The 20501-nt window shown below is 42.5% G+C and overlaps 1 protein-coding gene across 4 annotated transcripts in view; it reads left to right on the top strand.

The window, feature by feature from the left end:
* The window catches only part of LOC117419565 (protein shisa-like-1a), a 93426-nt gene extending 75159 nt beyond the window's left edge, over window positions 1-18267 (top strand). For 3 of the 4 annotated variants that reach the window (XM_058985539.1, XM_058985538.1, XM_058985537.1), the window contains 2 exons: window positions 3630-3843; window positions 8855-9149. In XM_058985539.1, coding sequence (XP_058841522.1) covers window positions 3630-3843; window positions 8855-9149 — 509 coding nt within the window. Of the gene's footprint in view, window positions 1-3629; window positions 3844-8854; window positions 9150-16249 lie in introns of those variants that run through there. The other variant, XM_058985540.1, reaches the window with a different exon arrangement.
* The last annotated feature ends 2234 nt before the right edge of the window (window positions 18268-20501 follow it).

The raw sequence follows: 20501 nt of genomic DNA, 5'->3' as shown, positions 1-20501 counted from the left end.
CTGTGGCATCGGGATGCTGCAGATTGGGGGTTTGTATACTGTATGTGTATGCATTACCATGCTTTAAGAGCTGTGGCATCGGGATGCTGCAGATTGGGGGTTTGTATGCTGTATGTGTATGCATTACCATGCTTTAAGAGCTGTGGCATCGGGATGCTGCAGATTGGGGGTTTGTATACTGTATGTGTATGCATTACCATGCTGTAAGAGCTGTGGCATCAGGATGCTGCAGATTGGGGGTTTGTATACTGTATGTGTATGCATTACCATGCTGTAAGAGCTGTGGCATCAGGATGCTGCAGATTGGGGGTTTGTATGCTGTATGTGTATGCATTACCATGCTTTAAGAGCTGTGGCATCGGGATGCTGCAGATTGGGGGTTTGTATGCTGTATGTGTATGCATTACCATGCTTTAAGAGCTGTGGCATCGGGATGCTGCAGATTGGGGGTTTGTATGCTGTATGTGTATGCATTACCATGCTTTAAGAGCTGTGGCATCAGGATGCTGCAGATTGGGGGTTTGTATGCTGTATGTGTATGCATTACCATGCTTTAAGAGCTGTGGCATCAGGATGCTGCAGATTGGGGGTTTGTATGCTGTATGTGCATGCATTACCATGCTTTAAGAGCTGTGGCATCAGGATGCTGCAGATTGGGGGTTTGTATGCTGTATGTGTATGCATTACCATGCTTTAAGAGCTGTGGCATCGGGATGCTGCAGATTGGGGGTTTGTATACTGTATGTGTATGCATTACCATGCTTTAAGAGCTGTGGCATCAGGATGCTGCAGATTGGGGGTTTGTATACTGTATGTGTATGCATTACCATGCTTTAAGAGCTGTGGCATCGGGATGCTGCAGATTGGGGGTTTGTATACTGTATGTGTATGCATTACCATGCTTTAAGAGCTGTGGCATCAGGATGCTGCAGATTGGGGGTTTGTATGCTGTATGTGTATGCATTACCGTGCTGTAAGAGCTGTGGCATCAGGATGCTGCAGATTGGGGGTTTGTATGCTGTATGTGTATGCATTACCGTGCTGTAAGAGCTGTGGCATCGGGATGCTGCAGATTGGGGGTTTGTATGCTGTATGTGCATGCATTACCATGCTGTAAGAGCTGTGGCATCGGGATGCTGCAGATTGGGGGTTTGTATACTGTATGTGTATGCATTACCATGCTTTAAGAGCTGTGGCATCAGGATGCTGCAGATTGGGGGTTTGTATGCTGTATGTGTATGCATTACCATGCTTTAAGAGCTGTGGCATCAGGATGCTGCAGATTGGGGGTTTGTATACTGTATGTGTATGCATTACCATGCTGTAAGAGCTGTGGCATCAGGATGCTGCAGATTGGGGGTTTGTATGCTGTATGTGTATGCATTACCATGCTTTAAGAGCTGTGGCATCGGGATGCTGCAGATTGGGGGTTTGTATACTGTATGTGTATGCATTACCATGCTTTAAGAGCTGTGGCATCGGGATGCTGCAGATTGGGGGTTTGTATACTGTATGTGTATGCATTACCATGCTTTAAGAGCTGTGGCATCGGGATGCTGCAGATTGGGGGTTTGTATGCTGTATGTGTATGCATTACCGTGCTGTAAGAGCTGTGGCATCAGGATGCTGCAGATTGGGGGTTTGTATACTGTATGTGTATGCATTACCATGCTGTAAGAGCAGAGGCATCGGGATGCTGCAGATTGGGGGTTTGTATACTGTATGTGTATGCATTACCATGCTGTAAGAGCAGAGGCATCGGGATGCTGCAGATTGGGGGTTTGTATGCTGTATGTGTATGCATTACCATGCTTTAAGAGCTGTGGCATCAGGATGCTGCAGATTGGGGGTTTGTATACTGTATGTGTATGCATTACCATGCTGTAAGAGCAGAGGCATCGGGATGCTGCAGATTGGGGGTTTGTATGCTGTATGTGTATGCATTACCATGCTTTAAGAGCTGTGGCATCAGGATGCTGCAGATTGGGGGTTTGTATGCTGTATGTGTATGCATTACCATGCTTTAAGAGCTGTGGCATCGGGATGCTGCAGATTGGGGGTTTGTATGCTGTATGTGTATGCATTACCATGCTGTAAGAGCAGAGGCATCGGGATGCTGCAGATTGGGGGTTTGTATGCTGTATGTGCATGCATTACCATGCTGTAAGAGCTGTGGCATCAGGATGCTGCAGATTGGGGGTTTGTATGCTGTATATGTATGCATTACCATGCTGTAAGAGCATAGGCATCGGGATGCTGCAGATTGGGGGTTTGTATACTGTATGTGTATGCATTACCATGCTGTAAGAGCAGAGGCATCGGGATGCTGCAGATTGGGGGTTTGTATGCTGTATGTGTATGCATTACCATGCTTTAAGAGCTGTGGCATCGGGATGCTGCAGATTGGGGGTTTGTATACTGTATGTGTATGCATTACCATGCTGTAAGAGCTGTGGCATCGGGATGCTGCAGATTGGGGGTTTGTATGCTGTATGTGCATGCATTACCATGCTGTAAGAGCTGTGGCATCGGGATGCTGCAGATTGGGGGTTTGTATACTGTATGTGCATGCATTACCATGCTGTAAGAGCATAGGCATCGGGATGCTGCAGATTGGGGGTTTGTATACTGTATGTGTATGTATTACCATGCTGTAAGAGCATAGGCATCGGGATGCTGCAGATTGGGGGTTTGTATGCTGTATGTGTATGCATTACCATGCTTTAAGAGCTGTGGCATCGGGATGCTGCAGATTGGGGGTTTGTATACTGTATGTGTATGCATTACCATGCTTTAAGAGCTGTGGCATCAGGATGCTGCAGATTGGGGGTTTGTATACTGTATGTGTATGCATTACCATGCTGTAAGAGCATAGGCATCGGGATGCTGCAGATTGGGGGTTTGTATACTGTATGTGTATGCATTACCATGCTGTAAGAGCAGAGGCATCGGGATGCTGCAGATTGGGGGTTTGTATGCTGTATGTGTATGCATTACCATGCTTTAAGAGCTGTGGCATCGGGATGCTGCAGATTGGGGGTTTGTATGCTGTATGTGTATGCATTACCATGCTGTAAGAGCAGAGGCATCGGGATGCTGCAGATTGGGGGTTTGTATACTGTATGTGTATGCATTACCATGCTTTAAGAGCTGTGGCATCGGGATGCTGCAGATTGGGGGTTTGTATGCTGTATGTGTATGCATTACCATGCTTTAAGAGCTGTGGCATCGGGATGCTGCAGATTGGGGGTTTGTATGCTGTATGTGTATGCATTACCATGCTGTAAGAGCAGAGGCATCGGGATGCTGCAGATTGGGGGTTTGTATACTGTATGTGTATGCATTACCATGCTTTAAGAGCAGAGGCATCGGATTTTCCAAACAAGCTCACAGACAGGTAAACAGAGATATAGAGAAAACTGACAATGACATAACCCAGAACCATTCAGCACGATTGCAAACACCATAAAAAAAGGAAATTGAAAAAAACTGTTTTCTGTTTTACATGTGTCTGTTGTGCTTAACAGAACTGCTAATTTATAGATACAGCTATAAATTACAGCAATCAGGAAAATTGCAAAAAAAAAAAAAAAAAAGAGTAAAATATTGGTGTTTATGTGTCTCCCCAGCTCTCTCCGCTCATTTCAGAGTCTGTGAGCCCTACACAGACCACAAAGGACGCTATCATTTTGGCTTCCACTGCCCACGCCTCTCTGACAACAAAACCTACATCTTCTGCTGTCACCATAACAACACAGCCTTCAAGTACTGCTGCAACGAGACGGAGTTCCAGAACATCATGCAGATCAACCTAACAGGGACCAGTGACGGCTACGGGCACAAGTAAGTGATGCTGCCCTAACGTGAGGTGTACACCCCTCTGTGGCGCTGCTGCTGCCCAAACGTGAAATATACACCCCTCTGTGGCGCTGCTGCTGCCCTAACGTGAAGTATACACCCCTCTGTGGCACTGCTGCTGCCCTAACGTGAGGTATACACCCCTCTGTGGCACTGCTGCTGCCCTACCGCGGGGTATACACCCCTCTGTGGCACTGCTGCTGCCCGACCTGCGGGGTGTACACCCCTCTGTGGCGCTGCTGCTGCCCGACCGCGGGGTGTACATCCCTCTGTGGCGCTGCTGCTGCCCGACCGCGGGGTGTACACCCCTCTGTGGCGCTGCTGCTGCCCTACCGCGGGGTGTACACCCCTCTGTGGCGCTGCTGCTGCCCTACCGCGGGGTGTACACCCCTCTGTGGCGCTGCTGCTGCCCTACCGCGGGGTGTACACCCCTCTGTGGCGCTGCTGCTGCCCGACCGCGGGGTGTACACCCCTCTGTGGCGCTGCTGTTGTAATTGCAGCTCTAAAACAGCACCGATAACAAAACAGACAAACACACACACAAACAACTAGGAGAAAGATATTGTTCTTTTTTTTTCTTTTACATTTTATGCAGAAGTGTTTGCATTAAAATATTGACAACTGTTATGATTTGGCACTAAAAGCTGCTAAAAAGATGCACGGCACTAGTGCACTAGGATTGTGAACCCTGGGAATAATTCATTTCCGATCTCAAGCTCTCACTGTTTGTGTCAGATCAGAACACAATCACACATGATAAATCTGATCACGCTTGTACAGACTGCCTGCCTTTACAATGGTCTGATACATCTGGTCACTTATTGCCCAGTTTGTATGATATTAAGAAAAACTATAGATACTGGGCATTTTGTTTTCTAGAGGTTTATAGATGCCGTTTCAATCACTATAAACTATGCTATACTGCAGATTTACTGTGTCCTATATTGCTAAAAGTGATGGATCATTTTGATTATCTTGAAAATTGCTAACAAAACTGCCAATTTAACCTGTGGATGTTTTAAACATACTTGACATGATTGTCCACAGAGTTGCGTTCCCCCCACTAGCTGGGCTGTGCTTCACTGTTGAACAGAACCCCCAGATTTTTATTTTTCTCAGCTACAGTAAGGTTTGATTGCACCTACAAGTTTCATTCCTTAAGCAGTACAGGCAGCTACATGAATATGTAATGGAGCGATAACTGCCTCCAAGTTGAGCTTTGTTTTAATTACAGTGTCGCAGCGTTTCCTTACAGACAGAAACAGGTGTTATTTACAATGAACAGATGGGAGCAAGACAGAAACTGTGATTAGAATAGCGCTTTCTCAAATAGCCTGCAGTAGTTATGTCAGGGTCAGTGTTGCAGCGCACTGTATACAGTTTCATGGCTAAGACCAGGGTGAATTTGTGGTTTTAGAATCATCATACAGCAAGGGCTTGCTGAGGATGTAACTCACTGATCCTTCTCTGTTAACATTCCAGGGGGAAACAGATTTGATGAAGATTATTTCTTTGTGCTTTACATACTTTCTTATACCTTGTAATGCTTTTATCAATTTTGCAATCCGATTTCTTGTCAACCTTAAAAAAATCATGGGCCAGTGAGTTATGTACTTATCATCTTCAACCTTCAGTAAAGAAAAAAGAAAGAAGGAATCAAATTAATTGCTCTTTGTTGTTATGTCCTGCTAAAACAGGGAGGGTGAAACTTGTTTAGATTCACACAAAGAGCATCTGTCTCTAACTCCCTCTTCTAGAGCACCTGGGAGTTATTAATGCATGAAATCATTTCAAATTATGGTATTCATTGTAGCCCTTGCTCAGGCACTAATTCACTAGTTCATTGGGATGTGAAAACAACAAGCCAAGTCACAGAGATTGGGTTGGGCAGTCACTGGCCTGAACAGCGCCCACTGGACCAGGTACAGGTGTGGAGTCTGAACAAGGACCTGATATAAGAGCATAAGACACAAGTACTAATGAGAGGAGGCCATTCGGCCCATCTTGCGCATTTGGTTGTTAGTAGCTTATTGATCCCAGAATCTCATCAAGCAGCTTCTTGAAGGATCCCAGGGTTTCAGCTTCAACAACATTACTGGGAAGTTGGTTCCAGACTCCCAGAATTCTCTGTGTAAAAAAGTGCCTATTTTCTGTTCTGAATGCCCCTTTATCTAAATCTCCATTTGTGACCCCTGGTCCTTGTTTCTTTTTTCAGGTAGAAAAAGCCCCTGAGTCAATACCTTTTAGAATTATATATATATATATATATATATATATAGTATGCTAGAGAGAGAGAGAGAGAGAGAGAGAGAGAGAGAGAGAGAGAAGAGAAAGAGAATGGATTAATGTATTGCAAACAAACCCACAAATATTTTTTCTGAATTGCACTTCAGAGAGTATGTTTGTTAAAATCTAATCACCTGATACCACTGCTTTTGCGTGCTTTGTTCCATATTGTATTATATTAGTAAAGTCACTCTTGTCACAGTGTATTAAAGAGGTGAAAACTCCAGTATCAACCATATTCCACCCTCCTCCTCCCAAACAGTTTCCAATACCCAGTATTGATACTTGAGTGCTTTTGGATACCTGCACGCTCAAAGGGCTGAACTATAGAATTCAATTAAAAGTAAAATGCAATAATAGTGAGGCTAATTCTATTCCTCACAGTATCCTGTGTTGGCGCATTCCTATTTCAGTGCAGTAATTGGCGCTGTCAGCCTAATTCTGTTTATTAAATGTCCCCACATTTCATTAAATAGGACTCTGCTGGCATTTACCGTGGAGTTCATTATTAACAGGAAGCTTCCCTGTCAGGGTGCTTATTGAGGAGGCCCCTCTGCAATCTCAGAGGGGATGTTTCTCATGAAAGCCTTGTCTCCTGTAAACAAGCCCTGAAACTAGCAAGGATTCAAACACTTTTATCATTCACCTCCCCCTGAAATAACTCGCAAGTCAAAAGCTTTCATGTAAAGTGTTGTTGAATACAAATGAATACAAACAAGGCAATTTTTGTCACTGAATGCAATATTGCATTTGTCCCAGTAAAGGGTTAATGTAGATGTTCTCGATCTACAATTTCTAGTCTTTTTAATATCCCCTTGTGGTTTCTAGAGTTATATATATTTCCTTTTCATTTGAAGCCTTTTAGGTGGGAAATGCTTTCACACTGGTTGCTGAGCGATATCGTGCACCAGTTTCATGTATCTATGAAATAGGGGGCAAGTTGTCGTTGATTTGATGCAGCAGCTGTAATAATAGAAGTAGGTTTTTGGACATGTCTGTGATTCAACCAGCACAATACTCGTCCTCTCCAACCTTTTCAATGGTAGCTGTTAACATGTTTTTTTAATTAAAAATATGTGTACGATTCAGTCACAGTGATTCCAGCTCCTGAAGAGAATGCACGTTTTTAATTATTATTTATTAGCAGATGCCCTTATCCAGGGAAACTTACAATTGTTACAAGATATCACATTATTTTTACATACAATTACCTTATTTTTTACACATTATTTTTACATACAATTACCCATTTATACAGTTGGGTTTTTACTGGAGCAATCTAGGTAAAGTACCTTGCTCAAGGGTACAGCAGCAGTGTCTCCCACCTGGGATTGAACCCACGACCCTCCGGTCAAGAGTCCAGAGCCCTAACCACTACACCAGACTGCTGCCCCAGATTAAAGATACGTGTACGATTCAGTCACAGTGTTTCCCGCTCCTGAAGAGAGTGCACGGTTCTGTGGAATAAAATGAGGAACCAAAGATCAGAGCAGCATTCCAAACTAGTGGCAAAACTCTGTTCTCTATTTAAGATGCTGCATTCGGGGCACAGACCAGGTCATGTTGTGAGGAGAATGAATCCTTGTATATTAGAGAGGCTGGTAGAATCTGTGGCCTTTAATTTAAATCCAAGGCAACTCTCTAATCCTTAACATGTAACTTCAAGAAGCACGAGTCTGGGATAAATGATTTCCCTCTCATGAAATCGATAAGCTGTTTCCCATACCAGTCCTGTGCAAGCCTGTTCCAAACAGCACATGCATTCTCTCAGGATTGCTTCCTCTCTTGTAATCCTTTGAAATCCCACAGTCTGGCTCTTCACAGCAGTGGATTACATTGCAGAACAACAATGGTGTATCATTGAATCTGACCTCTTCAGGTTACTGTAGTACAACTATGATTTACAATGATCCTGCTTGCGAGTGCTCTGTCTGAGGAGCATAGCCTTCCCATCTCATCTTTAAAATCTAGCCTGTCTTGGGAAACAAACTGTGTGCGCTAGTTTACACAACTCTGTTCAATTTGTAATCCAAAATAAACATCTAGAGCCGTTTAATCATATACATACTGTCATGTAAACAATTGCCACTCCTGACACAAAGCAACACAGACAGCAAGTCTCTATCGTCAGTATGGGCAGGGACTCTTACTTTCATTCGCCATATGGCACACCAGTGGAATGACATGGCCGGTGACTCACCAGACTGCCTTGAGCTTCATCCAGTTCACACCAGGTAGCTGTTCCCTGCAGTGGGGTGGGGGCGGGAGTTCATAGCCTTGGTTTCTTTGAACACGAAGAGAGGACCTAGCACCAAAAGTATCTTACAAGTAATTCAAATCTTACAAGTAATTCAAAAGTCCAAATATTCACTGAAGGATTCAAAATGGTGCCTCTAGTGCATTGTTTGTTACTAGTTATATATCATTAACAATTTTGTTTTTCTTTCACACACACAAAAAAAAAAAAAAATACATTTTGGTGAAAAGACCTTGATGGCCCAAAGCAGGGGGTGTCCAATCCCGGTCCTGGAGGGCTATTCCACTCCAGGTTTTACAGGTAAAATGAGATAGTGAACCACTAAAGGGTCTGGATGGAGACTTAATTGGTTCAATTAAAGTTTAGAACACGGTTGGAAGAAAGACTTTGCCAGCCACCACCATGCGTTTCTGATACCTTGTCCCCTTTTTTGTTTTGTTTTCCCTTTTCTAGTAACTACAGTGCCCTGGTTGGAGTGTGGATCTACGGCTTTTTCATCATGGTGTTGCTTGCCTTGGACTTTCTGTACTACTCTGCCATGAACTATGAACTGTGCAGGTACTACTTAGTGAAGTGGGGGTTCGGGGGCCGGTGGCTGAAGCAGGGGCAGAGCCAGTGGAGCAGCCTGGTCCAGGGGTCCAGCCAGCCCCCCTCACAGCCCCCCCAAGCCTCCCAGGTGAGACACAGCCTGAAGCCAGAAGCACAGAGCCCCACCCTCATGTCCTTCCAGAGTTCCACAGCCTGGTAAGCACACCCCTCACACTTCACTGCAGGGCCCTTACAAGCGTTTATACATTTTGCAGGTTTCCCACACCTTTCACATGGTTATCCTACACATCATTTACCACCCTTTACAAAACTTATATATGCTTTACCATACTTTATTATGCAAGCCTTTTAACTATGGTAACTTTTATAAGGGTAATCAAAAAGGAGTATGGTTTGTACGTTCTTACAAATGTTGAAAATGATGAAAAATAACATCCAAAGAAAGTCAAACAACTGGTAATTATGTTTTTTTAGAGGTTTTTTTTTCATTGTATTACCTTACCCCTCCTCTAACTTTAACTGCAACCTATATTCATTATTATTAGCAATTGTTGCTGGGAAACAGATAAAAAGCACAATGCAGTGTGCCCTTAGTAAATCCTGGTAACGAGCGCCTGGTTAATAGAAAGCATGACCTGTGGAAAGGACCCCTCGGAGAATACTTTACTCTGTTGTTTCATTTGAAATGCCAGCAGGAATGGGGACTGGAGCTGAAAACCAGGACATCAGGAGAACTTACAACCCTGCGCTCTCCTGATATCAGTGTTTGTTCCAGTGTGTCGCTAATGCAACCCTGCGCTCTCCTGATATCAGTGTTTGTTCCAGTGTGTCGCTAATGCAACCCTGCGCTCTCCTGAATTCAGTGTCTGTTCCAGTGTGTCTCTAATGCAACCCTGCGCTCTCCTGATATCAGTGTTTGTTCCAGTGTGTCTCTAATGCAACCCTGCGCTCTCCTGATTTCAGTGTCTGTTCCAGTGTGTCTCTAATGCAACCCTGCGCTCTCCTGATATCAGTGTCTGTTCCAGTGTGTCTCTAATGCAACCCTGCGCTCTCCTGATTTCAGTGTCTGTTCCAGTGTGTCTCTAATGCAACCCTGCGCTCTCCTGATTTCAGTGTTTGTTCCAGTGTGTCTCTAATGCAACCCTGTGCTCTCCTGATTTCAGTGTCTGTTCCAGTGTGTCTCTAATGCAACCCTGCGCTCTCCTGATATCAGTGTTTGTTCCAGTGTGTCTCTAATGCAACCCTGCGCTCTCCTGATATCAGTGTTTGTTCCAGTGTGTCGCTAATGCAACCCTGCGCTCTCCTGATATCAGTGTTTGTTCCAGTGTGTCTCTAATGCAACCCTGCGCTCTCCTGATTTCAGTGTTTGTTCCAGTGTGTCTCTAATGCAACCCTGCGCTCTCCTGAATTCAGTGTCTGTTCCAGTGTGTCTCTAATGCAACCCTGCGCTCTCCTGAATTCAGTGTCTGTTCCAGTGTGTCTCTAATGCAACCCTGCGCTCTCCTGATATCAGTGTTTGTTCCAGTGTGTCTCTAATGCAACCCTGCGCTCTCCTGATTTCAGTGTCTGTTCCAGTGTGTCTCTAATGCAACCCTGCGCTCTCCTGATATCAGTGTTTGTTCCAGTGTGTCTCTAATGCAACCCTGCGCTCTCCTGATTTCAGTATTTGTTCCAGTGTGCCTCTAATGCAACCCTGCGCTCTCCTGATTTCAGTGTTTGTTCCAGTGTGTCTCTAATGCAACCCTGCGCTCTCCTGGCTCTTTAATGATTCTTGCAGCTCTGGAGGATTCGGAGGCTGTGTGTGTAAATATCACTTGTTATTGTTGGCCTGAGGTACAATCCTGTAAGCGGGGTGACAGAGGAAGCATGCGAGGACAGAGGGACTGCCAAGTGAAAATGCAATTTCTCCAATGCGTTATACCCCGTTTATCATTTCCAGGCTCATCATTATTATAATGATTTTTTTTTTCAGTTTTTTAAATATATATATTTTTTTTATAGTAGAAGAGGATTCTGTTGAAGCAAATAACATAACCATATTAATAAACAAATGTGGCATAACTGTGGGAAAACTGCAAAAATATTATGCAAAAAATACTGTGGTAAAATTTTATAAGGGTATCTGCAGCATTCTTATTGTAGAGTTCTACAAACCCCTGTGTGGTGCAACGCAGTGTTCTGCACAGTTGAATCCCCTGCTGTGAGAGAATTTATTCTAACATGCTAAAGGAACCCTGTCTCATGATTTGTTCTACTATCATCCCTAACTATTAAACACGCAATAGTGCTATCTTAAGAAATGCTAAAAAAAAACCTTAACAGATTCAATGACATTAAAGTAAGAAAGTGAGGAACAGCAGTGGCTGCTTTTTATTTAACAAACCATACTGTACAACATTAACGTGCAAAACCATTAGATAGACCAGCTGGCAATACCGTAAATTAATACAGTCCATGTGGGAATGTGATCATTATGAATCCTGGATTTCAGGCTGGATTTACATGCAGCTGGTTGTCTTGATATAGCTGCACCTCATGTGTTCTGAAGCAGCTGTGGCAGGGTGGGCTGTATTACAGGGAATTCCACCATGAATACTGAAAGCATTACCGTGGAATTGTTTGATCTTCATTGTCTCAGATTGCCTTTGCCAACATGGCTCATGTGATGCCAGGCAGGTATACACGCAGCCAGACTGGCAGAATGGAGGTAGATGTGACTTACCTGTGGCAGAGAGCAGAGCTCTGTGTAAGAGTTTGTTTAGCACATGTGAATGCAGTTGTGCAGTTCTCTGATGAAACTGTGGATTGGGGAAAAATGTAACTAGATTAAAAGATTGCATTTTTATTATTATTTTTTTGCAGTGAACACTATTGTATAGTCATGCATACATCACTCACTGCTCTACTCATTCAAACAGTGAACACTATTGTATAGTTATGCATACTTCACTCACTGCTCTACTCATTCAAACAGTGAACACTATTGTATAGTTATGCATACTTCACTCACTGCTCTACTCATTCAAACAGTGAACACTATTGTATAGTTATGCATACTTCCCTCACTACTCGACTCATTCAAACAGTGAACACTATTGTATAGTCATGCATACTTTACTCACTGCTCTACTCATTCAAACAGTGAATACTATTGTATAGTCATGCATACTTCCCTCACTACTCGACTCATTCAAACAGTGAACACTATTGTATAGTCATGCATACTTCACCCACTGCTCTACTCATTCAAACAGTGAACACTATTGTATAGTCATGCATACTTCACTCACTGCTCTATTCATTCAAACAGTGAATACTATTGTATAGTCATGCATACTTCCCTCACTGCTCTACTCATTCAAACAGTGAACACTATTGTATAGTCATGCATACTTCCCTCACTACTCGACTCATTCAAACAGTGAACACTATTGTATAGTCATGCATACTTCCCTCACTACTCGACTCATTCAAACAGTGAACACTATTGTATAGTCATGCATACTTCCCTCACTACTCGACTCATTCAAACAGTGAATACTATTGTATAGTCATGCATACTTCCCTCACTACTCGACTCATTCAAACAGTGAACACTATTGTATAGTCATGCATACTTCCCTCACTACTCGACTCATTCAAACAGTGAACACTATTGTATAGTCATGCATACTTCACTCACTGCTCTTGTTTTCCATAGGAGCTTATTGTGTATATCCAGTGTTCTTCATTTCAGCAGCAGGTAAAGATCTAGAAAGGCACAGCATGACTCTGACTGCTATACCACAGGTTTCATTAATGAACTGAGGAAACGGAATCTGAGAAGTTTCCATTCATTCCTGTCTCCATGGATCCATAGTGATGTTTGTTAATCAAACAGTACTGTGTCCTCTTATTGCAAGAATCCCAATGAAAGTGAATGGCAGGTAGATTTCACTTGTCACATAATGTACAATAACATCCCAACACCTCCATTTTCTATGACAGCAGTACGCTGTGTGATGTCCACTGTATTACTGAATCATGTGTTTTTCAACCTGATTGCAGAGTAGTTTATAGTATTTTGATGGCCCAGTATTGTTACTCATTGCAGGGTAGTTTATAGTATTGGGATGGCCCAGTATTGTTACTCATTGCAGGGTAGTTTATAGTATTGGGATGGCCCAGTATTGTTACTCATTGCAGGGTAGTTTATAGTATTGGGATGGCCCAGTATTGTTACTCATCGCAGGGTAGTTTATAGTATTGGGATGGCCCAGTATTGTTACTCATTGCAGGGTAGTTTATATTGGAGTTGCCTGTTTTTTATTATCACATTCATTTCAGTAAATTCTGCCATGCAATTAAACCAGACAAATGAAATGGCTGTGTTTACATTTCCAACATATCTTAATCAGCTGTCACAAATCAAAGGCAAAGTGAAAACCAGTGAATGAAAAACAAATTGAATGTCCAAAAGAATCTTGTCAACGCGAGATGAACTGTAACCCCGGGATGACAAGGCCGCTGCACAGGAGAATCTGACAACATCCTTTAGTCCAAAAAGCCAGATGCTGTGGTTTTGAAACCAAAGACCAGCATCTGTGTTTAGAGTTAAACAGTATTGTACAGGCAACTATATTTTGTCATTGTGTGAGTGTAAAAGCCTTTGACATGCAGTTTTATTGATTCATTTATTTTTCAACAGGGTTTAATGCCAAAACTGCAGGCTAGCAACTAATCTGAGCTGGTGGATGTGTCTTTTAGCTTACAGTTAGTTATCCATGAATATAAAATCAAACTAATAGTAAATATTTACTAGTGTAAATAGCCTCCCCTGAGCTTGCAGGTTAGGGGTGGGTTAGGGTTAGGTGTAGTGAATGATATCACACCGATCAGGGTTAGGGTTAGGTGCAGTGAATGATATCACACCGATCAGGGTTAGGGTTAGGTGCAGTGAATGATATCACACCGATCAGGGTTAGGGTTAGGTGCAGTGAATGATATCACACCGATCAGGGTTAGGGTTAGGTGCAGTGAATGATATCACACCGATCAGGGTTAGGGTTAGGTGCAGTGAATGATATCACACCGATCAGGGTTAGGGTTAGGTGCAGTGAATGATATCACACCGATCAGGGTTAGGGTTAGGTGCAGTGAATGATATCACACCGATCAGGGTTAGGGTTAGGTGCAGTGAATGATATCACACCGATCAGGGTTAGGGTTAGGTGCAGTGAATGATATCACACCGATCAGGGTTAGGGTTAGGGTACGGGTCCATAAAGGATCATTACAAGCTGATAATCTTTCATTTTTTAAGGCAGTTGTTTGATTGCACGCACATCTCAAATGCGTGCCCACTCCTAGAGAGAAGAAAGAGCTTCTCACCTATTTGAAACATGAAGATGAATGTGAACAGTGTCTCAGAGGAACTGTATCATTTGATTTACTGTGTGTAATAAAGTAGAGACTGGGTCCTGAGGTAAACATCAAGGGTTCTTAATTAAAGCCTGCAAGTGATTCAGTACCTTTTTAATATAATGAGCAGCACCTTTGCAATCATATTGGTTATGTTCCCTGTAGGCTTTTAAAAGCTGCGTTTTTCTGAGCCCTGTTAGAACAACATTGGAAGAAGATAAATCAGTGGGGAATATTTTCAGTCTTTGGCCAGCCTGCCATTTAATAATCCTCCCCAGAACTGCTTCATGCATATCAATCTTTATTCTTCCTTTAGAAAAAAAATAAAAACGTTCCTCAACAATGAATGAGTTAAAGCTTCGTTAAAACATGTGATTTTAGGAGGGAGGGAGCTCCTTTGCTCTGTAGCAACACGTACAGCAGATTCATTAGCTGCATGTCGAAGGATTCAGTCACGTCCAGATGTACCCTTATGTACACCTAGATGTGCCACCAGTCTCCTTTAACCCTGCTTTGTTCTAGATTAAATAAATTCAGTCCTAGTCAGCCTACTGTATTTTTATATAGTGCCTGTACTTAATGTGTAAATCTTTTTGCATGCTATAACCCTAACCCTAACCCTAACCCTAACTCTACAGTAACCCTTTCCTGATACAATTGTGCACTTACATATATTGTGCAAAAAGACATGTTAAGCATGCAAGTATGCACAATAACATTGTAATTGTGTGTAATTAATATGTGAATTCAAGTAATTAGAGACACTTAATATAAAGCGTGACAGACATTTATGTGTGTTTTTGGCACCCCTGATAAAGCTCCCTCTTTTTTTCTGAATTCGGTGAAAGCGGGAGATTCCCATGGCATTAATATCGCTTGAGATGTTCAGTTTCACGAATTTCTAATTAAATGTACAAAAAAACACGTGCAATGTGTATGTGCGTAGACATGCCTTTGCTGTCTGAACCTGTCATCCAGTTTACCTACCTGCCTGCTTGATGAAGGCATTAAACAAACACTGTAAAGGGGAGATGCCCATGTCATTACTGTCCCTTGAATAAGAGTGTGAAGTTTCATATTGCAGGCATTTCTAATGAGATGTACAAGAAAGACCATATGGCAAGTCTTAATTGATAGCAATGCAAACCCTAGCGATCCTTGGCACCGCTGTGGGCGGATGGTGAGGGTGTCTGTGTTCTGTGTCCATCATGTACTCAGCTGGCAGGTATGCTGCTGAATCTATTCCAAGCTGTCTTTTCTGTGGCCGGAGGTGCAAGGGTAGGCCTGCCGATTCCCAGTATAATAACAGACTTACGATTGTAACATTCATGTACATACATATAGTTTAGCATTTGTTTCCGGTTTCATGCAAAACACATGTTGTGCTTAAACCTCAACCTAACAAGGTGTGTTACAGTCCAGCTGTTGTTTCACCTTCTCCACCGTCCTTACCTGGGAGCAGTATCACTGCAATGCTTCACTAAACTCTCGCTCTCTCAGACTGAGAGGAACTGCACCAGCCAGTCCTGAACAATCTAAAGGGCGGAGCTTAATAAGTGATATTTATTAAAGGGATCATAACACTGTGCCGCTGAAGTCGTTTACCTACATTTGATACAGCCTTCCCTGAGCGTTTCTTATAAGAGCGTACTGTACAGTGTCCATGTTTCACAGGGTGTTATGTTTATCCTTCAAAGGGCATACGTATGTTGACTTGATTCAGACTGAGAGTATATTGTTAGATGTACAGACTTTGAGGGATTCTTGATCAATGTTTACTGTTGTAACAGCATGTTATGTGTCGACACAGAATGTTACTAAGTGCTCTGAACACCTCCCATCACTGGGTCTGCAAAGCTCAAAACTACAGCGTTCACTTTTGTTTTGTTTGTTTTGCAGAAAGACGAAGCACAGCGATGAAAATGGACAACAAAAGCAGTTCTAGGATGCCTGTGTGTCGAGTGGAAAGCAGTGTAGGAGGTTAGAAGAAACTACAGCTTGTAGATGCCAGTGGAGACGTCCACTGGACTACTGTGACGACAGCGTCGCGAGTGTAACCTGTAATCAGTGTGAATGTGGTGTGTAAGCAGTAGAGTTTGTGTAGATGACATGCCTTTGCGCTGTTTCCATCGTGTGGTCTTATTGAAGCTGTGCCCCATCTCAGACAAGACAAGCAGCGTTAGAGTGTAGAGGCTGCAAACGCCTGTTCTGTGGGTATTTATAGAAGAAGCTACTTCTGCAATCAGGCCATGAAACATAAACTCTGTCACACATCCATTTAGTTTAATTTGTATTTATTTATAGATTAATGTGAACTGTATTTATTTATAGATTAATGTGAGCAGTATTTATCCATGACATACTTTTTTAGTCAAATCCTACACCATTTGAATGATTTGAAAATTGGAGTTGGGTAGATATAGGTCACTATACCCAGACTCCTGATTAAACATGACATTATTTACCCAGGGTTGTTAAAGAAGAACACTAACAGCCAGCATTACCAAAGCAGACAATCAAGAAGAGCCGTGCTTCGTATTCCCATGCATTCGCAAACATAAAGTCCTTTAGAGAAAGTCTTCAGACTCGGGTTTGAGGAATGATGTGATTGGGTTTAGCCTTGCAGGAGTAGTTACCATGTTAGAGCAGACACCATTGTTAATTAAACTGTTATTGCAGTCAATATCAGACACCATTGTTAATTACACTGTTATTGCAGTCAATCAAGAAATACAGCACCTGTGTTACTTTCCTGTTCTATGGCGACTTTCAATCCAAGATGCAGTAACTAAGCAAGTATTATTAATATGAATTTCATAATATGTCCTTCATAACACAGCAGCCTGACCTATTCCTTATGGCTGATCAGCAATTCTATACACAAGGTAAGGGAAAAATGTAACTTGCAGTCTGTACAGCAGTTGCTCTCAACTTTAGATATATTCAGTGAGTTTTGCTTATACAGCCTTCCTATTTCAAGCGCTCCAACATGCAAACTTTATTTTACCATTTAAAAAAAAATGCATCTGGGCACCAGGTGAACCCTGAGTGGAGCTGAAGGAGGTGTAAGTAACCTCCTGAAGGGAGATGTTTGGGATTGTTTGCTCAATCAGTAAATGTAATGCTGCAGCCTCCTCTGCGCTGAGTTAGCAAGCTTAATGCAACTTGAAAAAGCTCTGCTGTAAAGGGAGATGCAAACTTCCTTGATACTTGCAAAAGGTTATTTTACAAAGAGAAATTCATTGTCTGATTTTCTTGGTGTTACAAGCTCTACTCTGCCAGAGCATGCTCCCTGGAGAGTCAGTGTAGCTCTGCATCTCTGAGCAAGCTAGTGGTGTTTAAGAGGAATGTGATGGATCAAACTGTTGTGTGCTCCCCCCTCTCCCCCGTTTGTAAAACTGTTATTAGCGATGATACAGTGGTTATACTGACAACATGCAAATAGAGAAGAACCAATGGAGAAAGGGACCCAGTGAACTCTTTTACATATAGTAACATATAGTTCATTTCCAATGCATAGCTCCAATCCACAGATCTCTTTACAATCCTACCTTGCACAAGATGTCACATTTGTCCCTGCTTGTTAGGAGGAAAAATTACTAAATAAAGACTGGGGTGGTGCCTCATACTGTAGTTGACATAGAGTTATTGTCTTTGTATTCGATTCTTGCACCAGAGGGTGTGGCGATTGTACACCCAAGGGCATAGCAAAGCAAAACAAGGTATGAGGGATGGCACAAGCCATTTTCAGTGGGGTTGTCACTTGTCACGTGCTGTTGGTCAGGTTTGCAAAGAGTTCCACATTTCGGACCGTGATGTCCGAATGCGATTGTTTTTTAATGATAGAATGATCTGAGCTCAGTTACAGCCAGGTGAAAGGTACTGTACCCTGACTGGTCGAGACGCTTTCAGCAACATGCAAGACAAAAGTTTTTCTCACCTGCTCAAAATATAAACTGAATAGGTCAGGCTGGGCTATCGCCTTCACTGTTCCTATACGTTTTAATTTTTTAAGTTTCGTTTCTCTCTCCTCGCTCTCTCCGCTCCTCTCATACACCCCACCACAAGGGTAGAGAGCTGCAGGCTTTTATGCAGGTGACCATCTCCCGATTAGCAACAAAATTAATCACTTAATTCGGGAGATGGCCACCTTCTGTACAAGTTTATTAATTATTCCTGGCAGAGGACGAACACCAATCTCGCTTCTGCCAGAACACGTTTTAAAATAAACAAAACCACACGGCTACGCCGTCATCTATAAATACAATAATAAATACAAAAACAATAACAAAAGCCGTCATATTTACACAACTAAATCATAAAACAAACAAACACAAAACAATAATCTGCACAGGGGCGGAGGGAGGGAACCCCGTTCTAAAAATAAACAAATCAATAATACGTACAGGGCTGCTCACCCTGTTACAGTCCTGTATAAAGGAGCACTCCTATTGGTGCACACCTCGAGTTCTCCTTGCAAACACACAGAAAAGCACAAGCGCGCGCACACACACACACGCTATAGATGCTACATTTTAATGTATTTATTGTTGAGCTCAGAAGCATAGTATGTGCGTACAATGCTGATATACACCTACCAGTCTCACTTGATAACAAACACGCAGAGGGAAAGGAACCCATCACTTGTAAATTACCACTGTTCCTCATTGATGTGTAAAAATGTGCAATTTTCAACTTTAAACATGCTCCTTTCTTTGAATCTAAAGTCCCTGTTGCTCTTCTTGGCTATACTGTACATGTAGTATATTGTAATGCTTATACTAAGAGTGGGGGCGCACTGTATTGATATTGATAAGGAAGTTGCATTGCTAACAGTTGCCTTACAGCTGATCTACACCTGTACCCAATAGCTTTGTAGTGGCTGCTACTGTACCTGTTCCGGGTACGTTGTTAATACAAGTCTAATACTGTATATGTTTTATTACTAGATAGAATGTACAGTTCGAGTTTAATTGTAATTGCACTTGTTACATTTGCATCGTTACAACAGGGAGGAATAAAGTATATATCTTTTCCATTGTGTTTGAATGCTTGGAGTCTCTCTCTCTCTCTCTCTCTCTGTAGATCTTTCTCTGTACATTGAAAAAACATTGAAAAAAAATTCCTGATCACCTTTTATCTGTTGTTAGTAAACTGTGACTGGCCTACCCTGATTAAAAGAGAGAGGACAAGGGATATAAAATTGATCAGTGGCTATTTCTTTACCCGGTGCTTTGTGGGATATCAAACGATTCAGTACCATCAGCCAATCAGCTTCCAGTTCTCACAGAATGACTATGTGAGCCCGCTGTGACATCAGCCCACCAGCTGTGATTCAAATCAATCCGGCCCTTGTCATTGTCAAAATGTTTTCAAGGGGTTCCCAGTCACGTGTACAAACTTTCAAATATCTAGTATGTCTGTTTAACATCACCACCAAAAGAACACTAAATCAGCTCAGTGTTTCTCTCATAATCCCAGGGTATTGATGGCTAACAGTATGTGCATTTTATGCTGGCAAACGGTCCTTGCAAAACTGTCAAGCGGGCTGTCAGTCTCTTTGTTATTGAAGGGACAGAGGCATAATGGGAGGTCAATATCAGCGAATGAGGTAAAAGAAGCTGTGCAACACCTAGACTGGATGCAAGCAGGTGAGTGTGGAAGATAAGGACTGCTGACGGAGATGGAAGGTAGAGGCAATGCCTTTTAAACAAAGACAAGCCATAGCAGCAAACAAAAGAGGATACACGTCAAGACAGACACAAAGTGACTGCCGATGTTGCAAGGGGAAAACAATTCATCACGTCTGCACTGAAAATAGACCACAAAAAGCAATCATTATCGCTTAGAAAAAAATATATAAAATGAAAAAATGAATAGATGCAGTTTGATTTGTCATTGTTTAACCAGCATGAGACCGGTCTTGAAGAGGCATTGCTTTATTGAGATTGTATTTAAAACTTCTGTTGTCTGGACAGACTCCTGAGCTGCAACAGCCTGTTTTTTTCCAAGAGTGTCCTGGATAGAGCAAACTGCCCCTCATACACACTGACACCATACACAGTAAACAGAGAGAACACGTCTCACAGTAATGACAATGTGTTGGTTGTTTTACTGAAACTAACAAATGAGAGAAGCTTAGTCAAGTGTA

The sequence above is a fragment of the Acipenser ruthenus genome, chromosome 14, assembly GCF_902713425.1.
Source record: "Acipenser ruthenus chromosome 14, fAciRut3.2 maternal haplotype, whole genome shotgun sequence".
In the NCBI taxonomy this organism is placed as follows: domain Eukaryota; kingdom Metazoa; phylum Chordata; class Actinopteri; order Acipenseriformes; family Acipenseridae; genus Acipenser; species Acipenser ruthenus.
Note: the sequence above shows the minus strand (reverse complement) of the source record. Positions and strands in the feature narration are given on the sequence as shown.